This window comes from Vulpes lagopus, chromosome X, assembly GCF_018345385.1.
Source record: "Vulpes lagopus strain Blue_001 chromosome X, ASM1834538v1, whole genome shotgun sequence".
In the NCBI taxonomy this organism is placed as follows: domain Eukaryota; kingdom Metazoa; phylum Chordata; class Mammalia; order Carnivora; family Canidae; genus Vulpes; species Vulpes lagopus.
The window spans coordinates 52,167,564-52,183,589 of NC_054848.1; the positions used below are offsets into that span (position 1 = coordinate 52,167,564).

The following is a 16,026-nucleotide window of genomic DNA, read 5'->3' on the forward strand; positions in this document are numbered from 1 at the left end:
CAAAGTGTCTAAAGAAGCTTACTCTAAAGTCTGGGATTTGGAAAGTAATGTGTAGAAAAAGAAAGGGAAGAAACTACAGGACAGTGCTTCTTATAAGCACTAGCCAGTCAGATATATGGGCTACGTTCTGACAGACATGGAACAAATTCTGTGATACAGCACAAGACAAACTTATTGAAATGACACTGAAAGGTACTTTGGCAATTAACAGACTGGAAACTAAGGAGATTTTTGGAGTCAGGAATGAGTAACTGGTATATATAGAAGCATGGATGAGGGTTCTGGAAACCCCATTTGGTATACTTCATTAGAGGTACATTCCTCTCCAATACACATTCACAGCAGTGACAAAATTTTTGGTTAAAAACAAAAAAAGAGGTAGTTTTCAATAGCCTGACACCAAATCTCCGTCCTCTCTAATTTTCTGTGCACAAGCCACAAAGGGGGATCTTCCACAGAAAGCACCAGCAATGGAGATCAATTGGCCTAATATTTCTCCAAATTTCTGCCTGCCAAAATTGGGTCTTCTCATACCACCAAGGTTCAGTGTTAACTAATGAACCTTGTTGATTTCGTAAGCAATTTGTAAAGAATAAAAATCCTTAAAAATCATGCCTTAAGACCCAGTCTGAGTGACAGTTTAAGGGACACATCGAACTACTTTTAGAATATGAACAGTGTGACTACCAGCTTTTATCTTAATAAACCTGAGAGAGAAAGAGAGAGAGAGAATTTCCAAAGCCTCTACAAAGACAGGCAAAATGATTTGACAGAATAACATTTTTTGGCTGTGTGGTCATATATATAATATAGTATAGTACAGTATCAGATTAGGTTCGTCTAGGTAAGTAACTATCTTCTCAGTGTGTTTAACTCATCTTGACATTTTAGGCAATAGGGGAAGCCTTGGAGGACAGAAGAGGCAGCATTACCTGCTTAAATATATTTGAACATTACATAGAATATGGGGTACAGGTTATTCCAACTTTAGGATACAGACATACTTCTCTAAAAAAGGAAATTGGGAGAATGATATTTTAAACACTTGCTATTTAAAGGAATCCTACAGTAGAGACTTCTTAAAAGCAAGTAATACTATCCTCCTGTAACTCATCTATATTCTTGCAAATTTTCTTGTACAATGTGACAGGCACTTATAATAATTTAATAAAGGATCTGAAAAAGTATAGCCACTTTCAGAAGGCTTGACATAACATATTTCACTCAACTGAGTAGTATCTGGCCTAATGCAAACTTAGGTCAAGAACATACAGAGTCATGGCTTCACTTGACAGTGATGGACTTGATTCTTTGATGCTAAGTCAAGATATACTCTTCTCTGAGATGCATTCACAGATGAGTTTCAAAAAATATGGCACACAAAAGAACTGACCTGTTTAGCACCTGGCTTCTGCTCCATAGGCGTCATGGTAAGCGTTTTGGTCTCTTTTTCATACTGGCAGTAATATTTCACCCAGGATATCCCCAAAGCCCCTACAAAAATAGGCAAAAGTGAGCTGACAGAGTATATATATTTTTTGGCTGTATGGTCAATACACTGCTAAGATGGAAGTGGTGTACAGTCTGATCTTCATAGCCACAGGTCTTCAGATCTAGCCTTAACCTTCCCCTGAACTCCAACCCTGCAGTGTTATTGACCCACAGCACATATAGAGATCCTAATCCTCATCAAATGCTTTCCACATCTGCTCTAGCTTGCTCCAAATAACTCTTCTTGCCATGTCTCCTCTAAAAGCTTCTACTGCTCATCCTATTGTATGAGTTGGAAACATTTGTCTGTAATCTTCTCCTTATTCCCTGTAACCTGTCCCATTTGATTGCTGTTGGGTTCTGCTGTCTATTCCTCACATGTCTCTCCTTCAGCTGTTTCCTCCTTCCCATTCCATTTAGAACTAAATTAGTTCAGGACCCTATTACTGAATTGCTTGCAATGTTTGAGATATTTCAAGCAAAATAAAAATTCACCATTTTTCTAATTAATTATTACAGTGACCTTCTCTCTGATTCCCCCCATTTCTGATCACTCCTTTGTAGTCCATTCTCTGCTAAAGGAATATTTTCTAAATACATATCTCTATTTATATCACTTTTCCTATAAATCATGCATGGCTTTCCCACTGTCTTTAAACTTAGGTTGAACCACAAAATCCTTCATAATGTGATCATATTTGCCTTTCCTACTTTGTCTTTTGCCATCCTCTACGGTTCTCATTGAACTATTTTCAGTTACCAAATAAGTGGCCATATGGTTTAGGTAGAAAAGTAGAAATTTAGTATTTTTTTAAAAGTGAATGGGTCACTATTAATAATTACATCAGGATAGCAGGTGTAAACCAGGGCTATTCTTGGCAAACTAAGACCCTGAAAATGAACAATATCCTCACACACCTTCGTGCTTAAGTAACATGCAATGGTATATACCTGAATTTCTCTTCACCCCCGTTTTACCTATCAAACTTCCACTCATAATTCAAGTTCTAATTCAAACACTGCTTCCTCAGTGAAGCCCTTAGGTATATGCCCCAAATGCAGTGCTGAACACATTTCCTTATAATTCTTGATATATGTGTCTATCTTCCTCATCATACTGTGAACTTCTTGAAGGCAAAAATTATTGGTTCATTTTTTCAAATCCCCAATGCACTGCATATTATCGGGCAAAAAGGATGCTCGGGAAACATTCAACTGAATAGCAGTATCATAGCCATTTGACAAATTAGAAAACTGGGGCACAGAAGGACCACATAGTTATTTGATGTTAGAGCCAAGATTATAAAATCATTATTCCCACATCTTTTAAAATACAGCAGTAGTTCTCAACTAAGGGAAATTTTGCCTCCCAAGAGATACTTGGCAATGTCTGGAGACATTTTAGGTTGTCACATCCAGGGAGTGCTATTTGAATAAAGTGAGGGCAGACCATAGATGCTGCTAAAACACCCTATAATGTATATAATCCCCCAAAATACAAAGAATTACCCAAGCCAAAATGTCAATAGCACTGAAATTGAGAAATCCTGTAGTGCAGAGTGGAAGATACAAATCTGAAAAGTGGAAGAACACATCTTTGAAAACCATCAAAAGTTAATTTCTCTAAGAGAAGAAAAGCATGATAATATCACTACTTAAATGCCATACTTTGTGAATTGCAGTAGTTTTTGTCACAAGTAACATTTGAGTCGCCTCTTTTGCCTCTTCTTCCCAGGTATAATAATAATTCTGGGCAGGGCTGAAATCACAGGCTTTGGGAGCATTGAGTCATAGTTCATAAGGAACATTAAAGAGCACATACAGGTTTTCATAATGTAATTTAGGAGGTAGGAAGGCTTGAATCCTCTGCAATATTCAATGACTGTTCCTTGGAGAGCAATGAACAACTGTTTTGCCCACTGAAATCAGTGGTTGTTGTTTAGTGCTTTAGGAGCAACCCTGAGTTCCTAAGGCAGTGGAAGGTATAGGGTATACTGATAGGATATTAGGTTTTGGCATTTCATAGAACTGAATTTACTCTTAGGCTTGCTACTTGATAATTGGGTGACTTTCAACTAGTGATCTCTAAGCCTCAGTGGCCTCAAGTAAAATGGATATGGTAAGTGGTTTTAAATATTAAATGAAATAGTATATTTAAAGCATTTAGCGCCATGCCTGGCACATAGTAGGTGTAATAAATATTGTTTTTCTGCCTTCTTTCCCCTACTTCCTTTTTCCCCCAGTCAGAGTCATCAGAAGGATTAAACAGTTAACAATCCCCATTTTAAATCACAGAGAAAAATCTTAGATCTTATCATCCCAGAGACTTTGTAAGACAAATCCTTAACCTCCCCCTTTAATTTATCCCCCCCCCTTTTATTCACTATTCCCAGACAGTTCTCCAAAGAGGTGTAAATAATCAGGGGTCTGTGAACAATATGAGTGCCTGGAGTTTGGAGAGGGCAAGTGGCAGTAGGTGCTAGCCTACTGAAACCCAGTGGGTTATCTTTGTATTCCCACATACATTTCTCCTGTGTATAGAGATAGCCTTCTATCGTAGGCTGTCCTGGAAGTTTGCATGTCTGGGGAGCTTCTTTCATCCTTTTCTTAAGTTCTTCCATCTCTTCCCGGGTACTGGAGAAATGATTTCTTGTCTGTTAAAACATTATCATCATAATTATTTTCATTATCACCATCATTATTAAAAGGCATTTATTGGGCAGCCCGGATGGCTCAGTGGTTTAGTGCTGCCTTCAGCAGCCCAGGGCCTGATCCTAGAGACCCGGGATCGAGTCCCACATCAGGCTCCCTACATGGAGCTTCCCTCTGTCTGTGTCTCTGCCTCTCTCTTTCTCTGTGTCTTATGAATAAATAAAATCTTTTTTTAAGGCATTTATCTGAGAGACTTTTTTTTCTAATGGGAATTACATAAGCCAATAAATAAGGGTTGTTAGAATTCTGAGCACCAGCCTGACCTCTGCTTTACAAGATGGGAAACTATAAAGAAAGTTTCCAAAGATAATATTATCATGGCAACTTCTGAGCTCTGCCTCAAGTAAAGTTACTGCCTACTTGACTCTGAATCAAATTCTGGCTATTAGGATAAAATACATGACAAGGTGCTTTAAAACTACACAACTAAAACATAGTAGCAAAACACTGTTTGAAATGTGGGTATGAAAATCACTAGAGATAGGTCTTTAGTGTCCAACATCAAGATTGTTACGACAGTGATCTGAACTGGCATATCTTGTTGGGCCCATTTTATTATCTTGTGAATGAATTCATCATATGCTTAGATAAAAAGGGTTGTTATTAAACTCATACTTTTCAAGTTCTATGTGGAGGAAGATTCAAATGATCAACCTGGTTATAGGTATATTGTATAAATCCACAGAAGTCAGGGGCTTTTCACATTCTGGTGAAGGTGAGTACCCAAAAAGAAAGAAACAAAACAATTATAAGTCAGGATCATCCTAAACAACCAAGTGAAGTTTATTTCTACTACCAACTTTATTACCAAACTTTTTTATATAAAAATACTCTACAAATTTTATGCAATGTAACAACTAGTCCAAAGTCACTATCTCAGTGATACCTTCTCTAACTGTGGCAGGCAGGCAGATGTTCCACTTTCTGTGTTTTAAAAATTTTGATCTTAACACTATTGAAACACTTATCACAAAGAATTATGATATGCTCCAGTGTTTATGTCTCATTCCTGCAAGAGATTTCATCCTCCCTGAGGATGGAAAAACTACATCACTATGGTATGTCCACACCTGGCACAGAGTATGTATTATGTCCATACACATTCATTAAATGTGGGTTAAATAAACAAATGGGAAAAATCTATATATGTTACAAAGATGGAAAGGCTGTGCCTATGGCCATCTAAAAGAACCAGCATAGGAAATAAGGTGAATAAAAAAACTTTTATATATCATTTATTTGACCCTGGTAATTAGAAAAAAGAAAGAGAGGACAAAATGGGCATTCATGGTCATAAAACTCACAAGTGCCTTGACTGACCAACACAGAAGTAAAGCATAGGACCTGTGCTTAAAGAAGCCCATAGTTGGGTCTTAACCTGAGAGGAATGCAGTAAATTAGCAACTGAATATTTATTGGATAGATAGAGGTATCAGTGGATGGAAGGGTAGGTTTTAACAATAAGCCTCAAAGAGTAAGAGTTGAAACTGGAAGACAAGCACACTCAGATATTTATGATCCACACCAGTATGTCCTGACAAACTGGCTAGAATGAAATAACCTGGGATTTCAAGGTCAAGGTCACTGGGGCTGAAATCCAATTGGAATGCAGGGACAGGTGAAGAAACACATATGCAAACTCACATTCTGCAAACTGAGCTGGAGCTGCTGTTTGTATGGGAGGAAATCCTGTGTGAGCTCCACAGTCAAACTGTTGGAAATGAAGAGGCTATGAAGAAAGGCCAACACCTATGGAAAATGTGTAAAAATAATTTTATCACCAACACTTTCTCATCACCAAATAAAGGAAAAAGAAATAGAGAAAAGAAACTCCACATATACAGTATAGTGTTAAAAGTAATCATGAAACCACAAACAGGTTTACACATAGCTATTCACTTATTAGGTTGAACATTTACATTGGACTTAATTCCAGAAAATAAGAACTACTAACAAATTTATTCATTCAGAGCCTTTTCAGATAGCATATAAAGTCATTTATAGGGACGCCTGGGTGGCTCAGCAGTTCAGCGCCTGCCTTCGGCCCAGTGTGTGATCCTGAAGACCTGGGATCGAGTCCCACATCAGGCTCCCTGCATGAAGCCTGCTTCTCCCTCTGCCTTTGTCTCTTCCTCTCTCTGTGTCTCTCATGAATAAATAAAATCTTTAAGAAAATCATTTGGGGCAGCCCAGGTGGCCCAGCGGTTTAGCACCGCCTTCGGCCCGGGGTGTGATCCTGGGGACCCAGGATCGAGTCCCAAGTCAGGCTCCATGCATGGAGCCTGCTTCTCCCTCTGCCTGTGTCTCTGCCTCTCTCTCTCTCTCTCTCTCTCTCTGTCTGTTATGAATAAATTTTTAAAAATCTTTAAAAAATCATTTATAGTTTGGACCATGTGCGACTAGACTGTGTATTTTCTCTCTGTATCCCCAGAATTGGCATAGAGTAGGCACTCACTATTTGTTAAATAAATAGATAAATAAGTGAATCAATGAATAAAGAATCCGTACCTTAATGAAGACTGTCATAATGCTAAAAGATTCAAGGAGTGTGAACCCATTTTCGAATTAGAAATTTTGGGGGGAGGATTTTAGAATAAGACATACAAATATCAATAAAACATTTTTAATGGCCTAAGTGTTCAACCTCATTAATAATTAAATACACAGAAATAAAAACTGAAAATATGATTTCATCTATGATATACAAACCTTGAAATAATAATGCTCCTTTCTGGCAATAGTGATACTTTAGAGTTCTTCCTTGACCACTCCATCTAAAGAACCCACCCATTCTTGTTGTTTTTGATTTTATCATAAATTACAATTAGTTTTATTTATGTGTATCTTTCTTTTCCTTCTGTCTACTCAATAAGAGGGTAGTCTTCATAAAGACAGAAACAGCTTGTCTTGCTCACGATAGTATACCTGGAGTTTAGCACAGTGCCTGACATATAACAGAAGCTCAATTAATTTTTTTGTATACATGAATAAACACTTGGTTGCACACACATACATATACAGATATATATAAATGTGAGGACAGATACACATGTACAAAGACATACATGCTCATGTGCAAAATATATACATGTGTACACTGACCTGCACACATGCATACATACATCCAAATCTACAAGTACAAAGATACACATAAATAGAGAAAGAAACATAACAGATACACAGAAAATTTGGAAAGAAAATGCCAAAATATTACGTGATTATATCTGTATGGGGAATTTGTTATTTTTGTTTTGTTCTTCCTATAATTTTTTTCTAGCTTTGATGTAGTAAGAGTCAAAATTCAACATAGTTATAAAATCAAAGCACATCCCTTTTATAGTCAAGGAGATGTTATAAAAAAAGAAGATAGAAGTAAAAATAATACAATAGAAAGTCACTGAGTGCAAGGGACATGAGTTCTACCACATTGACTGGCACATGATGGGCACCTTAGAAGCTTTTTGAAAGCATGATAGCAAGGAAGGGAGGAGAACAAGGTAAAAGGAAGGGTGACAGAAAAATCAAAGGAGGGAGAAAAGGAGAAAAGAAGCAAAGAAAGAGAAAGAGAGAAAAATCATAGCTGGGGAGTGGGGAGAAAATGGGAAAGGAAAGAAAGGAGGGGGAGGAGAGGTAAGGAAGAGAGAAAACATTAGTAAGAGACTAAGTGCCACACAAGCTAGTGTGTCTATTTTCTTGTCATTCATTATTAAGCATAAAGTATCTTTGAAAATCTGAGATTTCAATTTTATGATCAAAGTTCTCCATATTTATCTGGGATTTGGTAAATATTTTTAGACTATTCATCAATAGATAGAACTTACTGGCTCCACAATGTTGAACTTCTTGGACTCCTGAACTTCCTGAATTTGATAAACATAATCAAGAGAGGACTCAAAGAAATTGTGCCTTTCCTTGTCCACCTGGAGGTCTGCCTGTAGAAGAAGGGTAGCAAATGTCACATAACAGCATAATCATTTATGCAAGTCACTGCTTATGGACTCAACAAAATGCTAGAGCTAGGGAAGAATTTAGCCATCAAGTTATGATCTTATTCCTTTATTTTACAGACAGGGAATTATAAGCCAAGAAAAAAAAAGTGATGAATGTGAAACTTCTGGTTTCTGGTCTAAAAATTAAAAGCTTGATAGCTATCTTACCTATCCTCACAAGAAAAATGATGAACAAGGTGAAAATTAACAACTCCCCTAAGAAACAACAGAGAATTGAAATCAGAGGGAAAACAGTTGCCTCAAATACTGGACAGACAGTTGAAAATGGAGAATCAGAGCTTTCCAGAGCAAAAGCGCAAAAGCAGAAAACTGTTACTGCAGCCAGTATCAAACTATCAGTTATTTAAGAATAAATCTCAGGGAAAAAAAAAAGAATAACTCTCAGGGCACCTGTGTGGATCAGTTAATTAAGCGTCTGTCTCACTCTTGCTTTTGGCTCAGGTCATGATCTCAGGGTTGTGAGACTGAGCCTGGAGTCAGGCTTCACACTCAGCAGGGGTCTGCTTGAGATTCTCTCTCTCCCTCTGCCTTTCCCCAACCCTGCACTCACTCTCTCTTTCTTTGTCCCAAATAAATAAATCTAAAAAAAAAAAAAAAAAAAAGAATACCTCCTACAGAAATCCAAAGACAATAGGGTGTAATAGAAATAAAAATACCCAAGGAAATTTTGGCCTCTGAGAACAATGGCTAGAATAAATCAAGCATAGTCTAACAGCAAACTAAGCACAGTCTAACTCTGAGTTATATAAACATAAAACCTCAACTAAAGGCATACTTATCTCAGTTCCTTTTACCTGGAACATCATGCATGGCTTTCAACAAAATATTACAAGGAATTCAAAGGGCAACAAGACCAACAACAAAAACCGGTTTAAAGATAAACAACAAACATCAAAACCAAACTCAGATAAGGCAGAGATAGTAGATGGTGGAATTATTACAGCAGAAATTATAGGAAGGGCTTTAATAGAAAAAGAGGACAATGCACAAGAACACATGAGTAACATATGTGGGTATATGAAAACTTGAAGAAATGATCAAAAGGAAATAAAAAAGGTTTAGAAATCAAAAACATTTGCAGAAATGAGAAATGCCTATAATCAGCTTATCAACAGACTGAACAAGGCTACGGAAAGAAGTAGTGAACTTGAAGATATGTTAATAGAAGCTTCAAAAACTGAAAATATCAGTGAGGGTGACAAAACATGATAGACACCTAACTGAGAAATGAACAAGGGGTGGTGGAAGGGGAGGTGGGCAGGGGTTTGGGGTGACTGGGTGATGGACACTGAGGGGGGCACTTGGTGGGATGAGCACTGGGTGTTATGCTATATGTTGGCAAATTGAACTACAATTAGAATAAATAAATAAATAATTAATAAATAAATAAATGGTACATCCACCTTGGGGAAAAAAACCGAAATGCAAAGAGAAAAAAGAATAAAAAATATAGAGTAGAATATTTGAGAAGTGTTGGACAATTATTAGAGGTGTAAGGTATGCATAATAGGAGTACCAAAAGGAGAAGAAAAAGAGGAATATAAGAAATACTTAAAGTCATCATCATATGGTTCCCCTCACACAGGAAATACAAGAAATAGTGAAAGGGATTATAAGGGAAAGGAGGGGAACTGAGTGGGAAAAATTAGAGAGGGAGAGAAACCATGAGAGACTCCTAACTCTGGGAAACAAACAAAGGATTGTGGAAGTGGAGGTGGGTGGGAGGTTGGGGTAACTGGGTGAGGAGCACTGATGAGGGCACTTGATGGGATGAGCACCTGGGTGTTATACTATATGTTGGCAAATTGAACTTAAATGAAAACAAATGAAAAAAAATAAAGTAGATTTTTAAATTAAAAAAAGTACTTAAAGTGATGACTAAAAATTTTCCAAAATTAGACAGATACCAAACAAAAGATTGAGAAGGCTCAGAGAACAACAGCAGTATAAATACAAAAAAATCAGAGCTGGGGTGCCTGGGTGGCTCAGTTGGTTAAGCATCTGTCTTTGGCTCAGGTCATGATCCCAGGGTCCTGGGATTGAGCCCTGCATTGGGCTCTCTGCTTAGTGGGGAGACTACCTTCTTCTTCTTCTGCCTGCTGTTCCCTCTGTTTGTTCTCTCTCTCTCTCTCTCTCTCAAATAAAAAAATATTTTTTAAAATACAAAAATATCTACATATGGGCATATCATATTCAAGAAATGAAATGTTGTAAGAAGTTCTTCAAGCAGAAGGAAAACTATATAAGTGAGAAATACATATCAACATAAAGAAAAGAGTACTAGAGAAGGAATAAATGAAGGTAAATAAAATCACATTTTTCTTATTTTTAACTAAGTTTGCATATAAGAGTTTGCCCAAAATAATTGTAACAATGTATTTGGTGATTATAGATTATTAAAAAGTAAAATGAATAACATTGATATTATATGGGACTGAAGGGAGAAATTGAAAGTATTTTATTATAAGGTTCCTGTGCCACACGTGAAGCAGCATTATGTTATTTGAAAGTCCACATGGATTAATTGTAAATGGATATAGAAAAAAAGAATAATCACTAAAGAAAGTTTTTTAAAAAGTATAATTCATATGTGAGGAGAGGACAGAAAATGGAGTCATATAAAATTTTAAGTAAAAGAAAGAGAAGGCAGAAAAAATATTTAAGCGGACAAAAAAATAAACAAAGGGCAGCAAACAACAAACAGGTAGGTGTTTGTCTAACCATATCAATCATTTTAAAGGTTAATAGTCTAAATACATCAATTAAAAGTCAGAAATTGTCAGAGTACATAAAAAATAATAGTCAACTACATGTCATGCATAAGACACCACTCTAAATATAAAAGATATAGATAGTCTAAAAGGAAAGGTATGGAGAAAGATATTTCATGCTGACAGGAATCAAAAGAAAGCTGGATGAGCTATATTAATTTCAGAAAGATAAGATTTCAACGCAACAAAACCTGTCAGGGGAAAGAGAAGCATAACATAATAATAAATGGTTCAATTATCTAAGAATATGTAACCCTTGTTACATATAATAGGACATCAAAACATGTGAGGCCAAAACTTGACAGAACTGCAAGGAGAAACAGATGAATCCACAATTAGAATTGGGAATTTTAGGAATGCCTGAGTGGCTCAGCGGTTGAGCATCTGCCTTTGGCTGAGGGAGTGATGATCCTAGATTCCCGGGATCGAGTCCCACATCAGGCTCCTTGCATGGAGCCTGCTTCTCCTCCCTCTGCCTGCGTCTCTGCCTCTCTTTCTGTGTCCCTCATGAATAAATAAATAAAAATATTTCTTAAAAAGAATTGGAAATTTCAACATTTCTCCATCAGTAATTGAGGCAGAAAATCAGTAAAGACATAACTGAATTGAATAGCACCATCAAACTGGATCCAATTAACATCTGTAGAACACCTCATCCAACAATAGCAGAATACACCTTATTTTCAAGTTCACATAGAACAAGCACCATGATCAACAACATTCTGGGACACACAATACACCTGAACAAATTTAGAAGAATAGTAATTATACAAAGTATGCTCTCAGACCATGATTAAATTACACTAGAAATCAATAACAAAAAATTGCTAGGACCAGCCAAAATACTTAAAGATTAAGCAGCACATTTCTAACTGACACATAGGTCAAAGAAGAATTCTTAAGAGAAATTAGAAAGTATTTTGAACTAAACAACAAAGAAAATGCAATGTAGTATTTGTGAATTCAGTGAAGGCAATGGTTACAGAAATGTTTATAGCATGAAAGGCATATATTAGAAATCTAAAATCAATAATTTAAGATTCCACCTTAGAAATTTAGATAAAGAAAGCAAATTACAACCAGAATAAGCAGAAGAAAAGAAGTAATAACACTTTTAAGGAAACCAATAAAATTAACAGGAAATCAATAGAGAAAATCAACAAAATAAAAACTGGTTAATTGAAAACCACTTCTTACCAAGAAAACTGGTTAAGTAAGGTTGCCAGGTTAAGCAAGCAAGAAAGAAGACCTAAATTTAAGCTGTCAGAAATGAAAGAGGAGTCATCACTACTGATCTCATGGATATCAAAAGGATAATAAAGGAGTATTAATAACAATTTTATACTCTAAAATTTGATAACCAAAAAGAAATAAACCAATTCCTTGAAAGACACAATCTTCTAAAACTCACACAAGGTGAAATCACACAATCTGAATAGATATTTATTAAATGAGTTAAATAAATAATTAAAAGCCTTCCAAAAAAGAAAGCACTAGTGAATTTTACAAGGTATTTTAAGGAAGAAATGATCCCAAATTTCTACACTATTCCATAAAATAGAAGCAGAGGGAATATTTCCTAAGTCATTCTCTGAAGCCAGCATAACCCTGATACTAAAACAAGAAAAAAACATTACAATAAAGGAAAAGAAAAAATCAGTATCTCTCATCAACATAGATGCAAAAATTCTAAACAAAATATTAGCAAGTCAAATCCAGCAAGGTATAAAAAATTATATATAAAAATACACATGACTACATGGGATTTATTCCATGTATGAAAGTCTGGTGTAACATTCAAAAATAAACTGATGTAAAACATCATGTCAACAACCTCAAGGATATAAATCATATGATCATACCAACAGACATAGAAAAAATATTTGAGAAAATCCAATATCCATCCATTTATGAGAAAAACGTTCAACAAACTAAAATTATATGAGAACGTCCTCAATTTGATAAAGAACATCTGCAAAAGTCCTACAGATAACATCATATTTTATGGTAAGAAACTAGATGCTTTGTCTCTAAGATCAGTACCAACTCCTATTCAAATCATAGTGGAATTCCAAACTAATGCAATAAGATAAGAAAAAGAGATAAAAAGTATATATATGTATGTGTGTATATAGGTGGTATATATATATATATATATATATATACATATATATATATATATATATGAAGTAGTAAAACTAACATTCTTCATACACGACACAACTGTGTGTGTAGAGAATCCCAAGAATCAACAAAAATCTGTTGGAACTAATAACTATGTAGCACAAGTGCAGGATAGAAAGGTGATATAAAAAAAAAAGTCAATTGTTTTCTTACATCCTAACAGTGGATAACTGGAATTTGAAATTTTAAAAAAAAGCTATTTGAATTAGAAGAAAATTTGAATACTTTGGCATATAAAATATGCATAAGTTCTATATGAAGAAAACTATAAAACTAATAAAGGAAATCAAAGATTTACATTAACAGAAAGATATTACATTTATATGCGTAGAAATAAATATTATAAAAAGATGTCATTTCTTCACAACTTGATCTATAGATTCAATGCAATACAATTCAAAATCAATGCAAGCTATTTTCTGGATATCAACAAAGTGATGATGAGGTTTATACAAAGAGGGGAAAAAAATCTAGAAATTCCCAACACAATATTGGTAAAGAAGAATAAATTGAGGTATTGACACTATCTACCTTCAAAATTCCTATAAAGCTACCATAATCAAAACAATGTGCTACATGAGAGACTCCTAACTCTGGGAAACGAACAAAGGGTAGTGGAAGGGGAGGTGGGCAGGGGTATAGGATAACTGGGTGACGTGCACTGAGGAGGGCACTTGATGGGATGAGCACTGGGTATTATACTATATGTAGGCAAATCAAACTTCAATTAAAAAAATGTGCTACTGGTGAAAGAATACACAAATAGAGCAATGAAACTGAATAGAATGCCTGAAAGGTATATTTATAAATAAATATAGTCAATCAATCTCTGACAAAGGAGCATAGGCAATACAATAAAACAAAGATAGTCTTTTCAACAAGTGGTGCTGGAAAAACTGCACATCATCATGCAAAAATAAATGTATCTATACAAACCTTACACTTTTTGCAAGAATTAACCTCAAATAAAGCATAGACCTAAATGTAGAAAGCAAAACTCTAAAACTCTCAGAAGTTTACTGAGGAAAATAATTAAGTTACCATGGATTTGGTGACTTTTTAAAAATTATTTTTTATTAAAAAATTTTAAAATCTAAGTATTAGTCAAAATAGGGTGCAATACTGGTTTCTGGAGTAGAATTCAGTGATTCATCAATTACATACAACACCCAGTGCTTATAATAATAATAACAAGTGCCCTCCTTAATTACCATCACCAATCTAGATGATTTCTCACCCAAATTCCTCCATCAATACTGAATTTGTTCTCTATCGTTAAAGAGTCTCTTATGGCTTGCTTCCCTCTCTCCTTTTCTCATATTCCCCTTTCCCATATATTCATCTATTTTCTTTCTTAAATTCTACATATGAGTGAGATCATATGGTACTTGTCTTTCTCTGACCATTTCACTTAGCAGAATACACTCTACTTCCATCCACATAGTTGCAAAGTGAAATATTTCATTCTTTTGATGCCAGAGTAATATCTCATTGTGTAAATATACCTTTATCCATTCTTCAGTTGATGGATATTTGGGGTCTCTCCATAGTTTGGCTATTGTTGATAATGCTGCTAATAACTTCAGGTGTATGTACTCTTTCAAATCTCCATTTTTGTATTGATTGTGATCTCCCCTCTTTCATTCATGATTTTATCTGTTTGGGTCCCTTATCTTTTTGGCAAGTCTGACTAGGGGTTTATAAATTTTATTAATTGTTTTGAAGAATGGTATCTTAGTTTCGTTAATCCGTTCTACTGCTTTTTTTTTTCAGTATCATTTATTTCTTTTCTTTTTTTTTTAAATTTATTTATTTATGATAGTCATCACAGAGAGAGAGAGAGGCAGAGACATAGGCAGAGGGAGAAGCAGGCTCCATGCAGGGAGCCTGATGTGGGATTCGATCCCGGGTCTCCAGGATCGCGCCCTGGGCCAAAGGCAGGCGCTAAACCGCTGCGCCACTCAGGGATCCCAGTATCATTTATTTCTGCTCTAATCTTTATCACTTCCCTTCTAATCTGCTGGCTTTAGGCTTTATTTGCTGTTCTTTTTCCACCTCCTTTAGGTGTAAGGTTAGGTTGAGTATTTGAGTCTGTTCTTGCTTCTTGTTCTGTACTACAATATATTTCCCTCTTAGGACTGCTTTTGCTGCATTCCAGTGGTTTTGGGCGGTTGTGCTTTCATTTTCATTTGCTTCCTTGTATTCTTTTAATTCATCTTTAATTTCCTGGTTAACACATTCATTCTGCAGTATGATGCCCCTCAACCTCCATGTATTTGAAGACTTTCCAAATTCTTTTTTTGTCGTTGACTTCCAGTTTCACAGCATTGTGGTCTGAAAATATGCATGGTATGATCTCAATCTTTTTTCACTTGTTGAGGGCTGATTTTTAACCCACTATGTGATCTATTCTGGAGAATGTTCCATGTGCACTCAAAAAGAATGTGTATTTTGCTGCTTTAGGATGTAATATTCTGAATATATTTGTTAAGGCCATCTGGTCCAGTGTATCATTCAAAGTCATTGTTTCCTTATTGATTTTCTGCTTAGATGATCTGTTCATTGTTCTAAGTGAAGTGCTAAAATCCCCTACTATTATTGTATTACCAAGGGTGAGTTTCTTCATGTTTGTTATGAATTGTTTTATATATTCGGGTGCTCCCAACTTGTGGGCATAAATATTTGCAATTGTTAGATCTTCTTGATGGATAGATAGACCCTTAATTATGGTATAATGCCTTTCTTCATCTCTTGTTATAGTCTTTGTTTTAAAATCAAGTTTGTCTGATATAAGTATGTCTATTCTGGCTTTCTTTTGACATCCATTAGCATAATAGATGGTTCTCCATCTCCTCATG

At 35.5% G+C, this 16,026-nt stretch overlaps 1 protein-coding gene across 4 annotated transcripts in view; it reads right to left on the minus strand.

Moving 5' to 3' along the window:
- Positions 1-16,026, minus strand: part of OPHN1 (oligophrenin 1) — a 555,959-nt gene that overhangs the window by 183,181 nt on the left and 356,752 nt on the right. For 3 of the 4 annotated variants that reach the window (XM_041741144.1, XM_041741142.1, XM_041741143.1), the window contains exons 7-10: positions 8,025-8,135; positions 5,848-5,952; positions 4,016-4,145; positions 1,394-1,494 (exon numbers count right to left, since the gene is read on the minus strand). In XM_041741144.1, coding sequence (XP_041597078.1) covers positions 1,394-1,494; positions 4,016-4,145; positions 5,848-5,952; positions 8,025-8,135 — 447 coding nt within the window. The remainder of the gene's footprint in view (positions 1-1,393; positions 1,495-4,015; positions 4,146-5,847; positions 5,953-8,024; positions 8,136-16,026) is intronic. The other variant, XM_041741146.1, reaches the window with a different exon arrangement.